Below are 21,423 nucleotides of genomic sequence, written 5' to 3'. Positions count from 1 at the left end.
CAACTGTTGTTACAAAGAGCTTCCTAGGACTACTGAAATGTCTCCATCCAGGCCTACTACAGGCAGTCCCTTATTTCAGATGGTGGGTCTCCTGGAGGGATGTTCTCAGGGTCCTATATGCCTCTCCTGCTTCTCAGGGTCCTATATGCCATCATTTTCTACAAGGAGCTTCTGTGGGCAACTGAGATGTCTCCATCCTGGCCTACTGTAGACAGTCTGTTTGCTGTTTCCAGCAGTCATGGAGGCAGTCACTTGGACCAGGAGAGTGTAGACCATCACTGCCTTCAGGTTTATAATTTTATATTGAGCCTGAATGCAGTTCCAAGGTAAACTCTCAACCTTGTGTGTGTAAGCAGGTGTTGAGAGTCTTTGCCAGGGACCCATGAACTTCCATTGTGTCAGGGAGCTCATGGTTCTGCCCCTTTGGTCTCTCATAGATTAATCTGCTCTGCCTTCTCTTTTACTGCTCACAGGTGTGGAACAGGGTGGAGATGGAAGTGAGCATGTGCAGTGTGTATGTGTGGAGTTGGGAGGGTCTGCATCCTTGCTCTACTTGAATCACACTTCATTCTACAGTGCATGGCACTCAAGGCCTTAGGAACAAGGTAGAGTAGGTATCTTGTCACCATCCAGGGCAGATTTAACCCATGCAAACACTGTTTACAGACACCTAGGCATCCTGGTGACAAACACAGTCCTCATGTCTAGAAGAGGATTGAGGGAATTGCAAGGAGGGTTCCCAGGCAAAGTGAGAGGGGAAAGGTATTCACGGGACAGTGTGGCCACGATGCAACAGCAGGAGGAGCTCACATCCCATAATCCTTTGAAGTTCACGAGTGAACTGCCCACAAATTGTACAAGCTCCACCATCCACATAGGACCAACCCAGGAGAAACTACCATGTCTTTCCAGAAACAGATTCCAGTTTGGCTGTGAGGCTGGTGAATGGAGGAGACAGGTGTCAGGGTCGCGTGGAGACCCTTTACCAGGGTTCCTGGGGCACTGTGTGTGATGACAGCTGGGACATCCATGATGCCGATGTGGTATGCAGGCAGCTAGGCTGTAGCTCGGCCTTGTCTGCTTCAAGAAATGGCCAGTTTGGACGGGGCTCAGGGCCCATTCTCCTAGATGACGTGGCCTGTAGAGGCTATGAGGACTATCTGTGGAGATGCTCCCACAGTGGGTGGCTCTCTCATAACTGTGGACACCAGGAGGATGCTGGAGTCATCTGTTCAGGTAAGACCCAGTGATCGTTAAATGTGCCTGACAGCAAAGTGGTCAGGTAACTATTGATGGTCTCAGAACTCCATCCTGCCTCTGTTAATTTGGTCCTTGCATGGGTTGGTGAATATCCAGGAAAATGTCCTTCTCAGTCAGGGCACTGCAGAGTGCTTTCAGGTTCTAGTACCAGGAGCCTAACAGGGAACCTGACTCACAAGAGTGTATTGCAGCCAATGGGATGGAGGATGGAGTTGTGGGCAGTCCATCCTCATGGCTCCTGAGAGACCTGAGCAGTGCAGCTGATTCCACAATTTATGCATATACATAAACACTTATACATACACACCTGATAAACCAGCAATATTAACCACATCCTTCCCATTCCTGAGCAATTATTTCCCAGTTTCCAAAGGAAATGGGTTCCAAGAACTTCCTTGCTTCCACCCAAATCCTCTGGCACTCAAGTCTTTTATCAACTGGTGTGTGACCCACAGACACCCTCCTGTGTCCTTCCAGTCATCCCAGGTCTAGTCCCTCATAGCATCATATCAATGTGTGACTCAGTGCTACACCACATCACTCATGTGAGGATGACAAGAGGGAAAGGTTTGCATGCTCATTAATACAGAAGCAGGCTTTTTTTTTCTTTCATAATTTTGATTCACCCCCTGTGTAATTTGTGAAGGAGCCTATGGGTACAGAGGGCCCTGACTAGAATATTACTAAGACTGTCTTGCTCTTTTGATCAATGTAAAAGGTACCTAAGTATTTGAATTTTGTCTTTGGGGACCGCACATAGTAAAAATGTAGAAGATATCTCTTCAGAAAGGATTTTGCTAAGATCTTGTGGGTGACACAGTCTGATTTTACTTTTATTCCTTTCACAGCTTCACAAACAAGCAGTCCCACACTTGGTAAGTTCTCTGAAAATATGGGTTTGTATGAGTATATAATTTCCCTGTATGTTGTGATAGATGCTGGCACACTAAGTGTTAATGAACGACACTAGGCTGAAATATATAGTTTCCCATCTAGACATGTAATGACAATAGGAACTCCTGCCAGCTATAGTATAAAGGGTCCTTTGGTAAGAAAGTTACAGTCTTCAAGTTTGTGTTAATCTGGCCTCAAATGTCAGCATATGGTAGAATCAAATCGAATATCTGAATGCAGGTCTTGGATTCATCCTACTTGCCATAAATTCTGAGTAGGAGACATGAAGCAGATTCAGGGATGTGTGGTTGGCAGATGATAGGTAAGGATATCATGCGCTTTTGTCATTTGTGCCAAGTCCAGCTTGTCCCAATCCTAATCTGAATTTGATGTTAGCAAGGTTAGAGGACCATTTGTTTGCTATTGGTCTGTTTATTTGCTGTTTCATGAGACCCACCTAGGCCAGGCTAACTTCAGAATTGTTGTTTTTGGCAAGGTCATCCTTGAACTTCTGATCATCTTGCCTGTAGTTTCCAGGTTCTAGGATTCCAAGATTTTGCCACCATGTTCACCTGTTTTTTTTTTTCATCATATTAGCTGTGATGTGTACATCAACTCCAGCCCAGCTGTTTTTTTTTATCTCTCCTTATAAAAAAAATTTTTTTTCAAGACGTTGGGCAATGCACATAGCCAAAAACTAAAACGCTGATCCCAAACCCATCCTCCAGGAGGACTGGCTGTACAGTGCAGTTGAGGCTAACTGTACACCCTGGATGAGACCATTATTACATAGTGGATCCTATTCTAAACTTAGCTTTTTTGTATATTTTTTTAAAATTAAGGTTGGCTTAATTTAAAAAACCTAGCTTTGGCAAATAATGGTAAGGTTTTCTCCTTTGCTCTTGTCTCTGGCTTTGGGATATTGATGAAATTGGGGTGGAATCTGCTTCCTGTTGCTGTGATCACACACTGGCTCTAAGCAACTTGGAGAAGGAAAGGTCTATTTGGCTTACAGGTCACCATCCATCATTGAGTGAAGCCAGGACAGGAGCTGGAGGCAGGAACTGAAAAGCAGATGCCATGGAGGAGTCCTGCATACTTGTTTTCTGACTCATACTTGGCTAGTGTTCTTACACAGCACAGGCTCACCTGCCCAAGGACAATAGGCTGCACTTGCACTGACAATTATCAATCCAGACAATCCATATAGACAGGGCCCTGGGTAATTCTGATCTGGGAAACTCCCAGTTTGAGAGTCCTTTACAGGACTTAGCTGGAGCTCTGTTGACAATGGAAATAACTAGGACAGATGGCCATCATTTCTACTGCTATTGTCTGGTGGAATCCAATGAAATCATTGGGCTCAGAAATCAGGGATGCAGTAGAGTAGACCCTATCAATCCCCACCCTTCCTCTTCATTCTTCTCTCTGTCCTTCAGTCACAGGATGGATGAAGTTAGCTTTAACCCTTTGTCGGCAGGGCTAGTGGAAAACAGTCACTGATTCTTCCTTCCAAAATTAAATATATTGCACATAACCAATGCTCAGCTATCACAGGCAGTATGTGCTGTCATTAGGATGTGTTCCTGGCAGGGAATCCAGAGGAAGCTTTTTGACCAACATCCTTAAAGGGCAAGAACTTCAGGTCTCTGAAGAAGGAAATCGAAGAAGACCTCAGAAAATGGAAAAATCTTCCATGCTCGTGGATTGGCGGCATTAATATAGTTAATAATAGCAGTTCTCTAGGGAGAACATTCAGAGAGTGACCAGCAGGGGGCAGCAAGATGGGCTTCTTCAGACCCAGAGCCTTCATTGGGAACACCTTGGAAGGCTCAGTTGGCCTTTTCCAATCCCCATAGCACCCTTTGAAGAACTCCAACAGCAACTGTCTGAGCCCCTCACCTTGCATCCACTCCATCCTATCACTCTCAGCCCACAGAGTTCTCACAACCACAAAGGAGCCACAGAAGGGCACACCCAGGCTCAGCTCCAGCTGTGAGGATGCTGAACCTGTTCTTTAGTGCTACTACACTGCTGCTGTCTGTTTCCTCTCACAACCAGCACAGATTTAACTGTGAGCATCTTAGGGGCTCCACACCATGCAGAAGCATGCTGCCTACTGCCTGCCAAGTTGTGTGCATCCTTGCAGTGGGAGAGCAGGCTGGAGGCTAGAGAGAAGACTTCTGTTAGATGAACACCATTGCACTCCTGAACCTGCTGAAGATGTAGTGGATGCAGAAGTACCCTTTGTGTGGCAGAATTTGTGTGTGTGTGTGTATGTGTGTGTGTGTGCGTGCCCGTGCATGTATTCTGTCCATCTGAAATAATATCTGGAGGTCACCTTTTTTGCTAATCAGAGCCAGTTTCTCAGAACCATTTTAGTGATGACAAATACTTACAATAAGAGGTTATGTTTGAAGTACAGAAATATCCAAATGACTTTGGATTCAAATATCTTCTGGCTATTTCCATGGTATGCCTCCATTGGTTCTGATGGTGAACTGGAAAGTTTTTTGGTTGGAAAAGTTACAGAGATGAAGATGAATAAGGGCAAAAACTGCTCCTTTTGACATCTCAGTAGCAAGTTAAATTAGTGTCAGTGTCAACTCCACAGGAGCATTACAAAATTTCTAGTGGTCAAAGGCCTTTAGCACAGGAGATTGCAGCTCCTGCCTCTGGGTTCCTCAAGTGAGGACCAACACTGAATGGATTCTTCCTTTCTCATTTTGCAGATGTGCCTTATACAACTGAACAAACCTCAGAAGGTAAGGTGTGCTGTATTGTATCCCTGTGGCCTATTGTTCCCCAGAACACACAGGCTCACCTGTGATGCAGAAGATGGGCAGAAGGCAGAGCGCACGGGGTCCTAAGCTTTCAAGGATATTTTTCAGTAAGTTCAGGCCTATATGAGCATATATGCTATGGACTACGGCCCCAGAGTTGTGCAGGGTGGGGAGGATGATCCAGCAGAGGCACTTTCAAGGGCCACCAAGGAGGCCTTGTTTGTAGGGGTTCTATTGACCATTCTCAAGTTCCTGATTACACAGCAACAGGTAAGAAAAGGTTGTCTAAAGCTCTCCCTGGAGGTCATAGTGCCAGTTTTATGCACAGCATTGACTTCGTTGGGACACTTAAAGGGACAGGGTGATGGTTGTGTGCTGTGAAGACTTAGAGAAGTTGGGGATGCCTCCTGACCTAAGGACTCTCATCCACTGGGAACCTTGTCACTGCCCATTTCTCTCTGTGTGTGGAGGGGTCAGTCAGCATGCTGTCATTGTCTATTTCCCTGTCTCTGTGTGTAGGATAAGTCATTACTGGAGTGGGTTCCAAAAATCCATGGTCTCTAAATTTAATGTTCTGTCAGAAGAGACTCTGGGTTTAGAAGAATCAAGATGGAAAACTTTCCAGTGACGTTGGGTCACTAAATGAGACTGGTGACCTCTTCTGAGTTGCCATTATGAGTCACTTCAAATGGGTGTCCAGTTGAGAAAGCTTAGTCTTAGTGCAAACTGTGTGCAGACATTTGTCTTCTTTAATCATGTTGGGTTGATTCTTGATTTTGATGAAATATTCACATAACTAATCTTGGTGACCAGCAGTGACAAAGTTTACTGCCCTCTAGTTTGGTATCCTTGCAGACAGAGAGTGAGTTCGTGGAGGCAGTCACTTGGCTCAGCAGAGTGTAGACCATCACTGACTTCAGGTTCATAATTTTATATTGGGCCTTAAACCAGTTGTGATATAAACTCTCATCCTTTTGTGTGTAAGCAGGTGTTGAGAGCCTTTTCCAGGAACCCATGAACTTCTGTTGTTGCAGGAAGCTCCTGGATCTGCCCATTTGGTCTGTCATAGATTAACCTGCTCTGCCTTCTCTTTTATTGCTCAGAGGTGGGGACAGGGTGGAGATGAATGTGCATTGTGTGTGCGAGGAGCTGGGAGTGTCTGCATCCTTTCTTTACTTGAATCACACTTAATTCCACACTGCATGGCACTCAAGGCCTTAGGTACAAGATAGAGTAGATATCTTGTCACCATCCAGGGCAGCTTCAACCCATGCCTACACAGTTCGGAGACACTTAGGCATCCTGGTGACAAACATGGCCCTCATGTCTACTCCAGAAGTAGAGGGCATTGCAGTGAGGGTTCCCAGGCAAAGAGAGAGGGGGAAAGGTATTCACAGGACAGTGTAGCCACGATGCAGCAGCAGGAGGAGCTCACATCCCATCATCTTTTAAAGTTCACGAGTAAGCTGCCCACAAAGTGTACAAGGTCCATCATCCACACAGGACCAACACAGGAGAAACCACCATGTCTTTCCAGGAACAGATTCTGGTTTGGCTGTGAGACTGGTGAATGGAGGAGACAGGTGTCGGGGTCGAGTGGAAATCCTTTACCAGGGTTCCTGGGGCACTGTGTGTGACAACAGCTGGGACATCGATGATGCCAACGTGGTGTGCAGGCAGCTAGGCTGTGGCTCTGTCTTGTCTGCCCCACCAAAAGCCTACTTTGGACAGGGCTCAGGGCCCATTCTCCTAGATGATGTGGCCTGTAGAGGCTATGAGGATTATCTGTGGAGATGCTCCCACCGTGGTTGGCTCTCTCATAACTGTGGACACCAGGAGGATGCTGGAGTCATCTGTTCAGGTAAGACCCAGTGATCCTGAAATGTGCCTGACAGCAAGAGGCTAGGTAACTATTAATTTTCTCATAACTCCATCCTGCCTCTGTGCATCTGGTCCTTGCATGGGTTGGTGAATATGGAGGACAATGTCCTTCTCAGTCATGGCAATGCAGAGTGCTTTCAGGTTCTAGTGACTTTAGAGTTTATGTGAGACAGGTAAGCCATGGAAAGGCAATGTCAGTCTCATACTTGAGAAAGTATCAGGGTCAGCATGCACTTGCTCTTTCAAGGAATAACCCAGCCTTGGTTTGGAGCATTGGAATCCTGTTTCTATGTTGAATTTGAATATCTGAATGGCTAATATCTGAATAGCTGTAAGACATAGAGAGCTGAGCAAATTCACTGTTCTTTCCCCCTAGCGTTCCCAAGAATCCTTCTCAGAAAGTCCTGTAGAAGGAATCTTCTGGGGGCAGTGTGAGTTCCTCCTTCCCTCCCTCAGTTTCTACAGAGCTCAGGGTTCTCACACATTGGGGTTCACTACCTGAGTCATGACAACACATTAGGAATGTCAGTTATGAATGTTGGGTTGTGGACATGGCAGCAAGATCAAATGTGGTATGTTCAGAAAATAAGTGGACAAGAAATATTTGGGCCTGGATTAGCAGGTAGGATTGCCAGAGTCCTCCAGAATCCTTTAACCACAAGAGTGTTTCTTTGAATCTTCAACAATGCTGAGTGTGCTTTTGGCTGATTACCCACATGGTAGCAGAGAACCCTGTCTTCTTCTCATGTCTGAAGGTACTCATGATTTTCTTACTTGCTATTGGTAAACTGCAGAAAACCAGGACCCACCTGGGTCATGGAGTCTATAGCAGAAGTTCATGAATTACTGCATCATTCACAGTCTGCCCTGGCAGCACCCACCTTGGAACAGCAGCCTCAGTATATCTGAGTCTGTCTTCCCTAGGGGTCCAGGTGAACTTCTGGGTGCTTTCAATATAACAGTCCTTCTATTTCTCACAGATGTCTATGCCACACCTAGCTCAGGTCACTGTCAACAGCTTGAAGTCCCCCTCTTCTCCTGTTCATTGTAGTGTCACACTTTTTCTTCTGACTCTAGGGCAGTCTTGATAAGACATACACTCCTCCACCACTGTGAGTTTTCACCAAATAAGTTACCTGGGTCATTCACTTTGCTCTTTGCACAGTGATGGCTGACAGAACCTGTGTAGGAGTTGTTTTTAGATCATGCCACAGGGCATCATAGACCTCACTGTAGAATGCTACTGAAGATGGAGGGCCCAAGGCTTCACCATGGTACTGATCCCAAGTCATCTGGCTGGCACCTCACATTTGTGTACTGTCTCCTGGTGATCTTATGTATCTTCCTCTGCCCTGGGTCATCGGAGTTTTCTGTTCCTACATGCTCTTTCCTATGTTCTACATTGATTATCTAACACACACACACACACACACACACACACACACACACACACACACGCTGGAGAATTAGTAGGTCAAGCTCAGCAGCCTGGGTTATATATACATATACGAATGAGTATACACATATAGACATATATACATATATACACAGAGAGAGAGACATACACACACACAAACACACACACACACACAGACACACACAGACACACACAGACACATGCACACACACACACACACACACACACACACATACACACACACACACACACAATCCCAGAAGGGCACACAGGACAGATGTGGACACTGTCACACAGGCACACTCATATACTCCATGTCATTGGGTGTCCATGCATATTCTCCCACAGCATCTCCATTAGCATTTGTCCCCTGCTCAAAACTCTCTGTTGATGTCTTCAGGGGCCTCGATTTGCTGGATTCTCAGCAGGGCAGGGAGCACTCACTGCTCAGTTTGTTCCCAGCTTGGTACATGTGCCAGGAGCCTAACAGGGCGCCTGACTCACAAGAGTGTATTGCAGCTCGTGGGATGGAGGATGGAATTGTGAGCAGTCTACCCGCATGGCTCCTGAGAGACCTGAGCAGTGCATCTGATTCCACAATTTATGGATATACATAAACACTTACACATACACACATGCTAAACCAGCAATATTAACCACATCCACCCCATTGCTGAGCAATTATTTCCCAGTTTGCAAAGGAAATGAGTTCCAGGAACTTTCTTACCCAAAGCCTCTGGCACTCAAGTCTTTTATCAACTGGAGTGTGACCCACAGACACCCTCCTGTGTCCTTCCAGTCATCCCAGGTCTAGTCCCTCATAGCATCATATCAATGTTGTGTGACTCAGTGCTACACCACATCACTCATGTGAGGATGGCAAGAGGGAAACGTTTCCATGCTCATTAATACAGAGGCAGGCTTTTTTTTCTTTCATAATTTTTATTCACCCCCTGTGTAATTTGTGAAGGAGCCCATGGGTACAGAGGGCCCCAACTAGAATATTACTAAGACTATCTTGTTCTTTTGACAAATGAAAAATGTACCTAGGTATTTGAATTTTGTTGTTGGGGACCCACATAGTAAAGGTATAGAAGCTATCACTTTAGAAAGGATTTTGCCTAGATTTTTGTGGGTGACACACAGTCTGATTTTGCTTTTATTCCTTTCACAGCTTCTCAAACAAGCAGTCCTAAACCTGGTAAGTACTCTGAAAATATGGGCTTGTATCAGTGTACAATTTTCCTGTATATTGTCTTTTTTATTTTTATTTTTATTTTTTTAATGAATATTGTCTTCATTTACATTGCCAATGGTAAAACTTTTCCTGATTTTCCCCCTCCCCAAAGACCCTTAACTCCTCCTCCCACTCCCTGCCTCCAAGTATATACCTGTACTGGCTAGTTCTGTGTGTCAACTTGACACAGGCTGGAGTTATCACAGAGAAAGGAGCTTTAGTTGGAGAAGTGCCTCCATGAGATCCAGCTGTGGGGCATTTTCTCAATTAGTGATCAAGTGGTGAGGGCCCCTTGTGGTGGTACCATTTCTGGGTTGGTATTCTTGGGTTCTATAAGAGAGCAGGCTGAGCAAGCCAGGGGAAGCAAGCCAGTAAGAAACATCCCTCCATAGCCTCTGCATCAGCTCCTGCTTCCTGACCTGCTTGAGTTCCAGTCCTGACTTCCTTTAGTGATGAACTGCAATGTGGAAGTGTAAGCTCAATAAACCTTTTCCTCCCCAACTTGCTTCTTGGTCATGGTGTTTGTGCAGGAATAGAAACCCTGACTAAGACAATACCCCTCCACCCGACACGCTCCCACCCCCATCCCCTTGGTTTCCTTTTGTTGGGGGCCTTTATTGAGCCTTTACCTGACCATGGACCACTCCTCCCACTGATGCCCAACAAGACCTTCCTCTGTCACATTTTTGGCTGGAACCATGTGTGCCCCTTGGTTGATAGTTCAGTCCCTGGAAGTCTTGGGGTATCTGGTTGGCCAAAATCATTGATCTTCCCATGGGTATGTAAACACCTTCAGTTCCTCCAGACCACCCTCCACATCCTCTGTTGGGGACCCCATGCCCAGTCCAATAGTTGGTTACTAGTTTCTGCCTCTGTATTTATAAGGCTCTGGCTGGACCCCTCCGGAGACAACCATGGCATGCTCCTTTTGGTATATGCTTCATGTTGTAGTGTTGGGGTTTGGTGACTGTTTATAGGATGAATCCTCAGGTAGGGCAGTCTCTGGGTGGCCTTTACTTCAGTCTCTGCTCCAAACATTGTCTCCCTTATTGCTCCTGTGAGTATTTTGTTCCCTTTCTCAGAGGAACCAAAGCACCCTCACTTAAGTCCTCCTTCTTCTTGAGCTTCCTGTGCTGGGTGAATTGTAACTTGTTTATTTTGAGCTTTTGAACTAGCATCCGCTTATTAGTGAGTGCATCCCATGTGCATTCTTTTGTGATTGGGTTACCTCATTCAGAATGACACTTTCTAGTTCCATCCATTTGCCTAAGAATTTCATAAATTCATTGTTTTAAATAGCTGAATAGTACTCCATTGTGTATATATACCACAGTTTCTGTATCCATTCCTCTGTTGAGGGATATCTGGGTTCTTTCCATCTTCTGGCTATTATAAATAAGGCAGCTATGAACATAGTGGAACATGTGTCCTTATTATATGTAGGAGCACCTTCTGGGTATATGTCCAGGAGTGGTATAGCTGAGTTTGCAGGTAGTACTACGTCTAATTTTCTGAGGAAACGCCAAACTGATTTCCAGAGTGGTTTTCCCAGCTTGCAGTCCCACCAACAATGGAGAAGTGTTCCTTTTCCCCCCACATCCTCTCCAGCATCTGCTGTCCCCTGAGTTTTTCATCTTAGCCATTCTGGCTGGTGTAAGGTGGAATCTTAGTGTTGCTTTGATTTGCATTTCCCTGAAAACTAAGAATGCTGAACATTTCTTTAGGTGTTTTAGAGCCATTACGAGTTTCCTCAGTTGAGAATTCCCTATTTAGTTCTGTACCCCATTTTTTAATAAGGTTATTTGACTCTCTGGAGACTAACTTCTTGCGTTCTTTGTACACATTGCATATTAGCCCTCTATCGGATGTAGGGTTAGTAAAGATCTTTTCCCAATTTGTTGGTTGCCATTTTGCCCTCTTGACTGTGTTCTTTGCCTTACAGAAGCTTTGCAATTTTATGAGGTCCCATTTGTTAATTCTTGTTTTTAGACAAGAGTTTTTAGAGCATAAACCATTGGTTTTCTGTTCAGGAACTTTCCCCCTGTGCCATTGTGTTCAAGATTTGTCCCCAGTTTCTCCTCTATAAGCTTCAGTGTGTCTGGTTTTATGTGTATATCCTTGATCCATTTGGATTTGAGCTTTGTACAAGGAGGTAAGAATGAGTTGATTTGTATTTTTCTGCATGCAGATCTCAAGTTGATCCAGCAGCATTTGTTAAAAATGTTGTCTTTTTTCCACTGGATGTTTTTAGCTCCTTTGTCAAATATCCAGTGATCGTACATGTGTGGGTTCTTTTCTGGGTCTTCAATTCTATTCCATTGATTTTCCTGCCTGTCTGCATATCAATACCAACCAGTTTATTTATTTATTTATTTTTTTTATCACCATTGCTCTGTAGTAGAGCTTGAGGTCAGGGATGGTGATTCCCCCAGAAGATCTTTTGTTGTGGAGAATAGTTTTTGCTATCCTGGGTTTTTTGTTATTCAGATGAATTTGAGAATTACTCTTTTTTAGATCTACAAATAATTGATTGGGGATTTTGATGAGGATTGCATTCAATCTGTAGATTGCTTTTAGCAAGATGGCCATTTTTACAATATTGATCCTGCCAATCCATGAACATAGGAGATCTTTCCATCTTCTGAGACCTTCGATTTCTTTCTTCAGAGGCTTGAAGTTCTTGTCAAATAGATCTTTTACTTGCTTTGTTGGAGTCACACCTAGGTATGAAATATTATTTGGTATTATTGTAAAGGGTGTCATTTCCCTAATTTCTTTCTCATCTTGTTTATCCTTTGAGTAGAGAAAGGCAACTGATTTGATTGAGTTAATTTTATATTCACCCACTTTGCTGAAGTTGTTTATTAGCTTTAGTTCTCTGGTGGAAGTCTTGGGGTCACTTAAATATACTATCATATCATCTGCAAATAGTGATGTTTTGACTTCTTCCTTTCCAATTTGTATACATTTGAACTCCTTTTGCTGCCTGATTGCTCTGGATAGGACTTCAAGTACTTTATTGAATAGATAGGGAGAGTGTGGGCAGCCTTGTCTGGTCCCCGATTTTAGTGGGATTGTTTCAAGTCTCTCTCCATTTAGTTTGATGTTGGCTACCACTTTGTAGTATATTGCTTTCACTATGTTTAGGTATGGGCCTTGGATTCCCAATCTCTCAAAGACTTTTTAGCAGGAAGGGGTGCTGGATTTTGTCAAAAGCCTTTTCAGCATCTAATGAAATGACCATGTGGTTTTTTTCCTTTAGTTTGTTTATGTAGTGGATTACATTGACAGATTTCTGTATATTGAACCATCCCTGCATCCCTGGGATGAAGCCTACCTGATTGTGGTGAATTATAGTTTTGATGCATTCTTGGATTCGGATGGCCAGGATTTTGTTCAGTATTTTTTGCATCAATGTTCATGAGAGAGATTGGTCTGAAGTTCTCCTTCCTTGCTTGGTCTTTGTTTGGTTTAAGTATAAGCATTATTGTGGGTTCATAAAATGAGTTGGGTAGTGTTCCTTGAGTTTCTATTTCGTGGAAAAATTTGAAGTGTATAGGTATTAACTCTTCTTTGAAAACCTGATAGAATTCCCCACTAAACCCATCAGGTCCTGGGCTTTTTTTTTTTGATGGGAGACTATTAATGACTGTTTCTGTTTCCTCAGGACCTAATGACCCATTTAGAAGGTTTATCTGACCCTGTTTTAGAGTTGGTACCTGGTATGTATCTAGAAAGTTGTCCATTTCATCCAGGTTTTCAAACTTTGTTGAATATAAACTCTCGTAGGAGGATCTGATGATTTTTTTTTGAATTTCCATAGATTCTGTTCTTATGTCTCCCTTTTCAATTCTGATTTTTATTAACTTGGATACTGTTTCTGTGCCCTCTGGTTAGCCTGGCTAAAGGTTTATCTATCTTGTTTATTTTTTCAAAGAACCAGCTCCTTGTTTTGTTGATTCTTTGTATAGTTCTATTTGTTTCTGTTTGGTTGATTTTGGCCCTAAGTTTGATTATTTCCTGCTGTCTGCTCCTCTTGGGGGTATTTGCTTCCGTTCTAGAGCTTTCAAGTGTACTGTCAAGCTGTTAGTGTAAGCTCTCTCCATTTACTTTTTGGAGGCATTCAGAGCTATGAGTTTTCCTTTTAGCACCGCTTTCATTGTGTCCCATACATTTTGGTATGATGTGCCTTCATTTTCATTAAATTCTAAAAGTCTTTAATTTCTTTGTTTCTTTCTTGTCCAAGCTATCATTGAGAAGAGCATTGTTCAAAGTTTGTGTGTATGTGTGTTTTCCATTGCTTTTGTTTGAGCTTAAGACCAGCCTTAGGCCGTGGTGATCTGATAAGATACATGGAATAATTTCAATATTTATGCATCTGTTGAGGCCTGTTTTGTGACCAATTATATGGTCAATTTTGGAGAAGGTACCATGAGGTTCTGAGAAGAAGGTATATACTTTTGCTTTAGGGTAGGATATTCTATAAATATCTGTTAAGCCCATTGGTCCATAACTTCAGTTAGTTTCACTGTATCTCTGTTTAGTTTCTGATTCCATGATTTGTCCATTTTTGACAGTGGGGTATTGATGTCTCCCACTATTATTGTGTGGGGTGCCCTTTGAGCTTTATTAAAGTTTCTTTTATGAATGTGGGTGCCCTTGCGTTTGGAGCATAAATGTTCAGAATTAAGAGTTCATCTTGGTAGACTTTTCCTTTGACCAGTATGAAGTGTCCTTCCTTATCTTTTTTGACAACTTTTGGTTGAAAGTCAATTTTATCCTATATAAGAATGACTACTCCAGCTTGTTTCTTGGGACCATTTGCTTGGAAAATTGTTTTCCAACCTTTGACTCTTAAACAGTGACTATGTTTGTCACTGAGGTGGGTTTCTTGTATGCAGCAAAACGTTGGGTCCTGTTTACGTATACAGTTTGTTAGTCTATGTCTTTTTATAGGGGAATTGAGACCATTGATATTAAGAGATATTAAGGAAAAGTGATTGTTGCTTATTGCTTTCTTCTTAGTTAAAGGTGAAATTCTGGTCGTGTAGCTATCTTCTATTGGGTTTGTTGAAAGATTAATTTATTGATTTTTCTATGGTATGGTTTGCTGCCTTGTGTTGATATTTTCCACCTTTGCAGAGCTGGATTTGTGGAAAGATACTGTGTAAATTTGCTTTTGTCATGGAATATCTTGTTTTCTCCATCTGTGGTAATTGAAAGTTTTGCTGGATATAGTAGTCTGGGCTGACATTTATGTTCTCTTAGGGTCTGTATTACATTTGCCCAGGCTCTTCTGGGTTTCATAGTCTCTGGTGAGAAGTCTGGTGTAATTCTGATAGGTCTGCCTTTATATGGTACTTGACCTTTTTCTCTCACTGCTTTTAATATTCTTTATTTGTTTAGTACAATTGGTGTTTTGATTATTATGTGATGTAAGGGATTTCTGCTCTGGTCCAATCTGTTTGGAGTTCTGTAGGCTTCTTGTATGTTCATGGGCATCTCTTTAGGTTAGGGAAGTTTTATCCTGTAATTTTGTTGGAGATATTTACTGGCCCTTTGAGATGTAAGCCCTTGCTTTCTTCTATACTTATAATCTGTAGGTTTGGTCTTCTCATTGTGTCCTGGATTTCCTGGATGCTTTGGGTTACAAGCTTTTTGCATTTTGCATTTTTGACTGTTGAGTCAATATTTTCTATGGAATCTTCAGCATCCAAGATTCTTCTATTTCTTATGTTCTGTTGTTGATGCTTGCATCTATGACTCCTGAATTCTTTCCAATGTTTTCTATCTTCAGAGATGTCTCACTTTGCTATTTCTTTATTGATCCTATTTCCAGTTTTAGATCCTGGATAGTTTTGTTCAGTTCCTTCACTTGTTTGTTTGGTTTTTTTTTTTGAAATTATTTAAGGAATTTTTGTGTTTCCTCTTTAAGGGCTTCTGCATTTTGACCCATGTTCTTCCATAATTCCCTATGGGATTTTTATATTGCCTCTTTAAGGGCTTCTACCTGTTGACCCATGTTCTCCTGTATTTCTTCACGAGATTTTTGTGTTTCCTCTTTAAGGGCTTCTACCTTTTGATCCATATTCTCTTGTATTTATTTAAGGGATTTTTGTACTTCTACCTGTTGACCCATGTTCTCCTGTATTTCTTTAAGGGAGTTATTTATGTCCTTCTTGAAGTCCTCCATCAGCGATATGAGAGGTGATTTTAAATCTAGTTCTTGATTTTTTGACATGATGGAGTATGGAGGATTTGCTGTTGTGGGAGAACAGGGTTCTGATGGTGCCATGTTGCCTTGGTTTCTGTTGGCAATGATCTCGCGTTTGCCTTTGGCCATCTCATTATCTCTGGTGTTAGCTGGTCTTGCTGTGTCTATCTTCTCTGTCCTGCAGGCCTGTGCTTCTGCGTGCCTGGGTTTCTTTTTCTGTCCAATGCCCTGCAAACAGCTGATTCTCCAGGAAGTATCAGGTGATGGGGTCTCCTCTCTGGCAGACTTGGCAAGAGTCGAATGCCCTGCAGGCTGCTAGTTCTCAAATGATCTGCTGCTAATGGATCTCAGATGCCCTGTTGATGCTGGTTCTCGAATGCCCTGCTTCTGCCTGTTTGAATGCCCTGCTGCTTCCAGTTCTCAAATGGCCCGCTCCTGTTAGTTCTTGAATGCCCTGCTCCTGTCAGTTCTTTAGAGAGTATCAGGAAGTAGGGCCCTCTCTTTGCCAGATGTGGTGCTGGTCTACCACATCGGATGGATAGGGGCAGTGACGGGGGAGGAGGGAGGGCTAGAAGGGGCTGAAGGGGAGTGTTGGTCTGGAGGTTGCTGGGTAGTAAGTCTCAGAGCAGAGCGGCTCCAGGAGTCTAGGGGGTGGGCGGTGATTCTTACCTAATGCCCTGCTTCTGTCAGTTCTCTAGAGAATATCAGGAAGTAGGGCCCTCTCCATGACAGATGTGGCGCAGGTCTCTTCCTTGTATATTGTATTAGATGCTGGCACACTAAGTGTTGATGAATGACACTAGGCTGAAATATATAGTTTCTCATCTAGACATATAATGGCAATAGGAACTCCTGCCAGCTATAGCATAAAGGGTACTTGGGTAAGACAATTATAGTATTCAAATTTGTGTTAACCTGGCCTCAAATGTCAGCATATGGCAGAATCAAAAAAAATATCTGAATGCAGGTCTTGGATTCATTCTACTTGCAATAAATTCTGAGCAGGAGACATGAAGCAGACGCAGGGATCTGTGGTTGGAAGATGATATGGAAAGATAACATGCCCTCTTGACACCTGGGCCAACTCCAGCTTGTCCCAAGCCTAACAAGAATTTGATGTTAGCAAGGTTAGAGGACCACTTGCTTGCTATTGGTCTGTTTATTCACTATTTTTTTGAGACCCACCTAGCCCAGGCTAACCTCAGACTTGCTGTTTTTGGCAAGGTCATCCTTGAACTCCTGATCTTCTTGCCTGTAGTTTCCAGGTTCTAGGATTCCAAGATTTTGCCACCATGTACAACTGGTTTTACATCACATTGACTGTGATATGTACATCACCTCTAGCCCAGTTGTTTTTTTCTCTCCTTATGAAAAAAAAATTCAAGACCTCGGGCAGTGCACATAGCCAAAAACTAAAACACTGATCCCAAACTCAACCTCCAGGAGGAGTGGCTATACAGTGCAGTTGAGTTGGCTAACTGTGCACCCTATATGAGACCATTTTTACACAGTAGATAAAATTCTAAACTGAGCATTATTTATTTATTTTGGTAAGGCTTTCTCCTTTACTCTTGTTTCTGGCTTTGGGTTACTGATGAAATTGGGGTTGAATATGCTTCCTGTTACTGTGGTCACACACCGGCTCTAAGCAACTTGGAGAAGGAAAGCTCTATTTGGCTTGCAGGTCACCATCCATCTTTGAGTGAAGCCAGGACAGGAGCTGGAGGCAGGAAATGAAGTAGAGGCCATGGAGGAGCAGTGCTTACTGTCTTTCTGACTCATGGCTAGCTAGTGTTCTTACACAGCACAGGCTCACCTGCCCAAAGACAATGGGCTGGCCTTGCCCTGACAATTATCGATCCAGACAATCCATACAGACAAGGCCATAGGCAATTCTGATCTGGGCAACTCCCAGAATAAGAGTTCTCTACATGATTTAGCTGGAATTCTGTTGACAGTGGAAATGACTAGGAGAGATGGCCAGCATTGCTGCTGCCGCTACTTGGTGGAATCCAATGGAATTGTTGGGCTCAGAAATAAGGGATACGATAGAGATGAGGGACATGGGTGTCAAACTGCTGGGCAGACCCTTCCAATCCCTACCTTTCCTCATCATTCTTCTTTCTGTTCTTCAGTTACCTGGTGGGTGAAATTAGCTTTAGCCTTTTGTCAGAAGAGCTAGTGGAAAACAGACACTGATTCTTTTTTCCACAATTAAAATATTGCACATAACCAATGCTCAGCTATCACAGGGATTATGTGCTGTCATCAGGATATGTTCTTGGTAGGGAATCCACAGGAAGCTTTTTGACCACTTTCCAGAAAGGGCCAAACCAAGGCTAGCAGTTCTCTAGGGGGAACATTCAGAGCGTGACCAGCAGAGGGCAGCAAGATGGGCTTCTTCAGACCCAGAACCTTCATTGGGAACACCTTGGAAAGCTCAGTTGGCCTTTTCCAATCCCCATAGCACCCTCTGAAGAACTCCAACAGCAACTGTCTGAGCCCCTCACTGTGCATCCACTCCAACCTATCACTCTCAGACCACAGAGTTCTCACAACCACAAAGGAGCCACAGAAGGGCGCACCCAGGCTCAGCTCCAGCTGTGAGGATGCTGAACCTGTTCTTTCCTGCTGTTATACAGTTGCTGTGTGTTTCCTCTCACAACCAGCACAGATTTAACTGTGAGCATCTTAGAGGCACCATACCATTCAGAATCCTGTTGCCTTCCTAGTCATGTGCATCCTTACAGTGGGAAAGTAGGCTGTAGGCTAGAGAGAAGACTTCTGTTAGATGAACACCATTGTACTTGTGATCCTGATGAAGATGTAGTGGATGCAGTAGTACCCTTTGTGTGCCTGAGTGTGTGTGTGTGTGTGTGTGTGTGTGTGTGTGTGTGTGTGCATATGTATGCACATGCATTCCCATGTGGATTTCTGGTTTAACTATTGATAGGTAGCATGTACTGTGCACATGTCACAGAAAACAGTGTTACTCTTGTGATCCCACCATACCTGACAATAGTAGAAGGACCACGGTCCTGTTAGTATTCACATTGTGACTGCATTTATTCTCTCCTCCTGAAACAATTCAGGACTTCACCTCTTTTGCTTGTCAGAGCCACTTTTTCAAAACTGTTTTAGTGATGGCAAATATTTATAATAAGAAGTTCTGTTTGAAGTACAGTAATATCCAAGTGACTTTTGGATTCAAATATCATCTGGCTATTTCCATCTTCTTCCTACATTGGTTTTATTGGTGAACTGGATAGTTTTTTGGATGGAATAGGTGCAGAGATGAAGGAGAGTAAGGTCAAAAGATACTCATGTTGACATTCTCAGTGGCAAGTTAAAGAAGTATCAGTGTCATACTCCATAGGAGAATTATAGCATTTCTTGTGATGAAGGCCTTTAGCACAGGAAATTGCAGCTCCTGCCTCTGGGTTCCTCAAGTGAGGACCAACACTGAATGAATTCTTCCTTTTTCATTTTGCAGTTGTGTTCTATACAACTGAACAAACCTCAGAAGGTAAGGTGTGCTATGTTGTATCCCTGTGGCCTATTGTTCCCCAGAATCCACAGGCTCACCTGTGATCCAGAAGATGAGCAGAAGACAGAGCACATGGGGTCCTAAGTTCTCAGGGTTATTTCTCAATAAGTTCAGGCCTATATGGGCATTTATGCCATGGAATATGGCCCTGGAGTTGTGGAGGTTGGGGAGGATGATCCAGAGGAGGCACCTTGAAGGGTCACTGAGGAGGTCTTTTTTGAAGGGATTCTATTGACCATTCTCAGTGCTCTGAGTTCCCCATGTTTCACCCAGACCTTGGCCAGTCCAGGGAGCAGAGTCCCTGACTTCAGTGCCTGGAGAGGAAATCAAAACTCTGTTTAGCCAATGCCCTTGTCATATCATTTTTTCTAAGGCCTTATGAAGGTACTGTGGATGCCTCCGCCCCCATCTGGGGACATCACAGATCCTGTTCCATCTCTTTGAGTTCCTCTAATGAAATATATTGCTGGCATATTAGTATAGTTTAGACTCTAATGACCTGGGCTTAGGGAATAACAAATCCCTTTCTTTTCTCCTTGGCATTTTTTGATCCTAGGACACCAGCAAGAACTGTTTCTATACCATTTCAGATTTTGTTGGGAATCCAATTTGCCCAATGTCAGGCATTTCCTTAGGCCGTACATCCTGAGGTGTCCCCAGGATGAGACTGGCTTTACTCTCACTTACACATATTACTTCCTGAGATTCTGCCCTGTTTATATCAGGACCTGCTCTGTGGGGAGAGGTCAATATTTTCCATATCCTGAGACCTTATGAAGGATACTCAGAAGTTGGTTGCTTGGTTCCAGTGTGTTATTATCTGGATATCTTCAGTCCAATCCCCAGCACCAAGTCAACTTTTGAAGGTGCTCTTTCTAAGAGTCTGGATTTTTTTTTAAAGTAATTTAAACACATGTTTGAAATTTGCATCTCATTTTAAGGGGAGAGATTAGAGTCAAAATAGTAAAAATACAATAAGGGATGTACTCCACCCAGGACTGGAGTAGAGATGAGAGACGTGTGTATTGTTGTAACTCTGGAGACCATGCAGGGCCTCAGCTCAGGTGTGCAACCCCACAGACCGCAGCTTGATGAAAGATCGCTGCAAAAGCATGAGGTTTATTAACTGAAGATTTGTCCACGCATGTGGGGTTGTGCCTCTCAGGAAAGGCAGCAACCCCGAACAAACAAAGTACACACTTTTTATACTTTACAGAGTGTAGTCCAGCAACAGGCTGGGTAATTGGGTACGCTCATTGGTGGGATTCAAGACAAAGGATTCCTGTGGGCATTGGTCAGTTGGCTCAAGGGGACATTCTTGGCCAAGTCAATCAAGTTCCTTCATCCTGCTCTGCACCTGGTCTCGGGGAAGTCCTTGAAAGAGAGCCAGGCTGATAAGGGGGAAGAACTGGGTGGCTGGGAAAATTATGCTGACATATTTCCTCCTTGGAACTTATCAAGAGGAAGAGCAGGGATATTTATTTTTCTCAAGAACAGTTATGCTAGTTTTGGCTAGTCTCAACTAGGCCTATTTACTCTGACCACCCAGCCTCACGTCTATTTTCCCCAAACTCTAGTTTATAGCTATCTATAAAACGTATTATATTTCCTTCAGTATCAAACTGCTCTTCAGACCCTACGAATCCTCACCCTTCCTCTTCATTCTTCTTTTTGCTCTTCAGTCACATGATAGATGAACTTAGCTTTAGCCTTGTGTCAGAAGGGCTAGTGGAAAACAATCACTGCTTCTTCCTTCCAAAATTAAAATTATTGCACATAATCAATGCTCAGCTATCACAGGTAGTATGTGCTGTCATCAGGATATGTTCCTGGCAGGGAATCCAGAGGAAGCTTTTTGACCAACTTCCAGAAAGGGCAAACCAAGGCTGGCACTTCTCTCAGGGAACATTCAGAGAGTGACCAGCAGAGGGCAGCAAGATGGGCTCCTTCAGACCCAGAGCCTTCATTGGGAACACCTTGGAAAGCTCAGGTGGCCTTTTCCAATCCCCATAGCACCCTCTGAAGAACTCCAACAGCAACTGTCTGAGCCCCTCACCTTGCACCCACTCCAACCTATCACTCTCAGACCACAGAGTTCTCACAACCACAAAGAAGCCACAGAAGGGCACACCCAGGCTCAGCTCCAGCTGTCAGGATGCTGAACCTGTTCTTTCCTGCTGCTACACTGCT

General features: G+C 43.6%; 1 protein-coding gene across 1 annotated transcript in view; it reads left to right on the top strand.

Annotated features, from left to right (window-relative positions):
• Dmbt1 (deleted in malignant brain tumors 1) overlaps positions 1 to 21,423 on the top strand; it is a 219,663-nt gene that overhangs the window by 8,158 nt on the left and 190,082 nt on the right. Inside the window, exons 3-4 of the mRNA XM_052175095.1 lie at positions 4,887 to 4,919; positions 6,475 to 6,798. Coding sequence (XP_052031055.1) covers positions 4,887 to 4,919; positions 6,475 to 6,798 — 357 coding nt within the window. The remainder of the gene's footprint in view (positions 1 to 4,886; positions 4,920 to 6,474; positions 6,799 to 21,423) is intronic.

This window comes from Apodemus sylvaticus, chromosome 1 (assembly GCF_947179515.1).
Source record: "Apodemus sylvaticus chromosome 1, mApoSyl1.1, whole genome shotgun sequence".
NCBI classification, from domain to species: Eukaryota; Metazoa; Chordata; class Mammalia; order Rodentia; family Muridae; genus Apodemus; species Apodemus sylvaticus.
The sequence above is the reverse complement of the archived record's forward strand: the minus strand, read 5'-3'. Positions and strand labels throughout refer to the sequence as shown.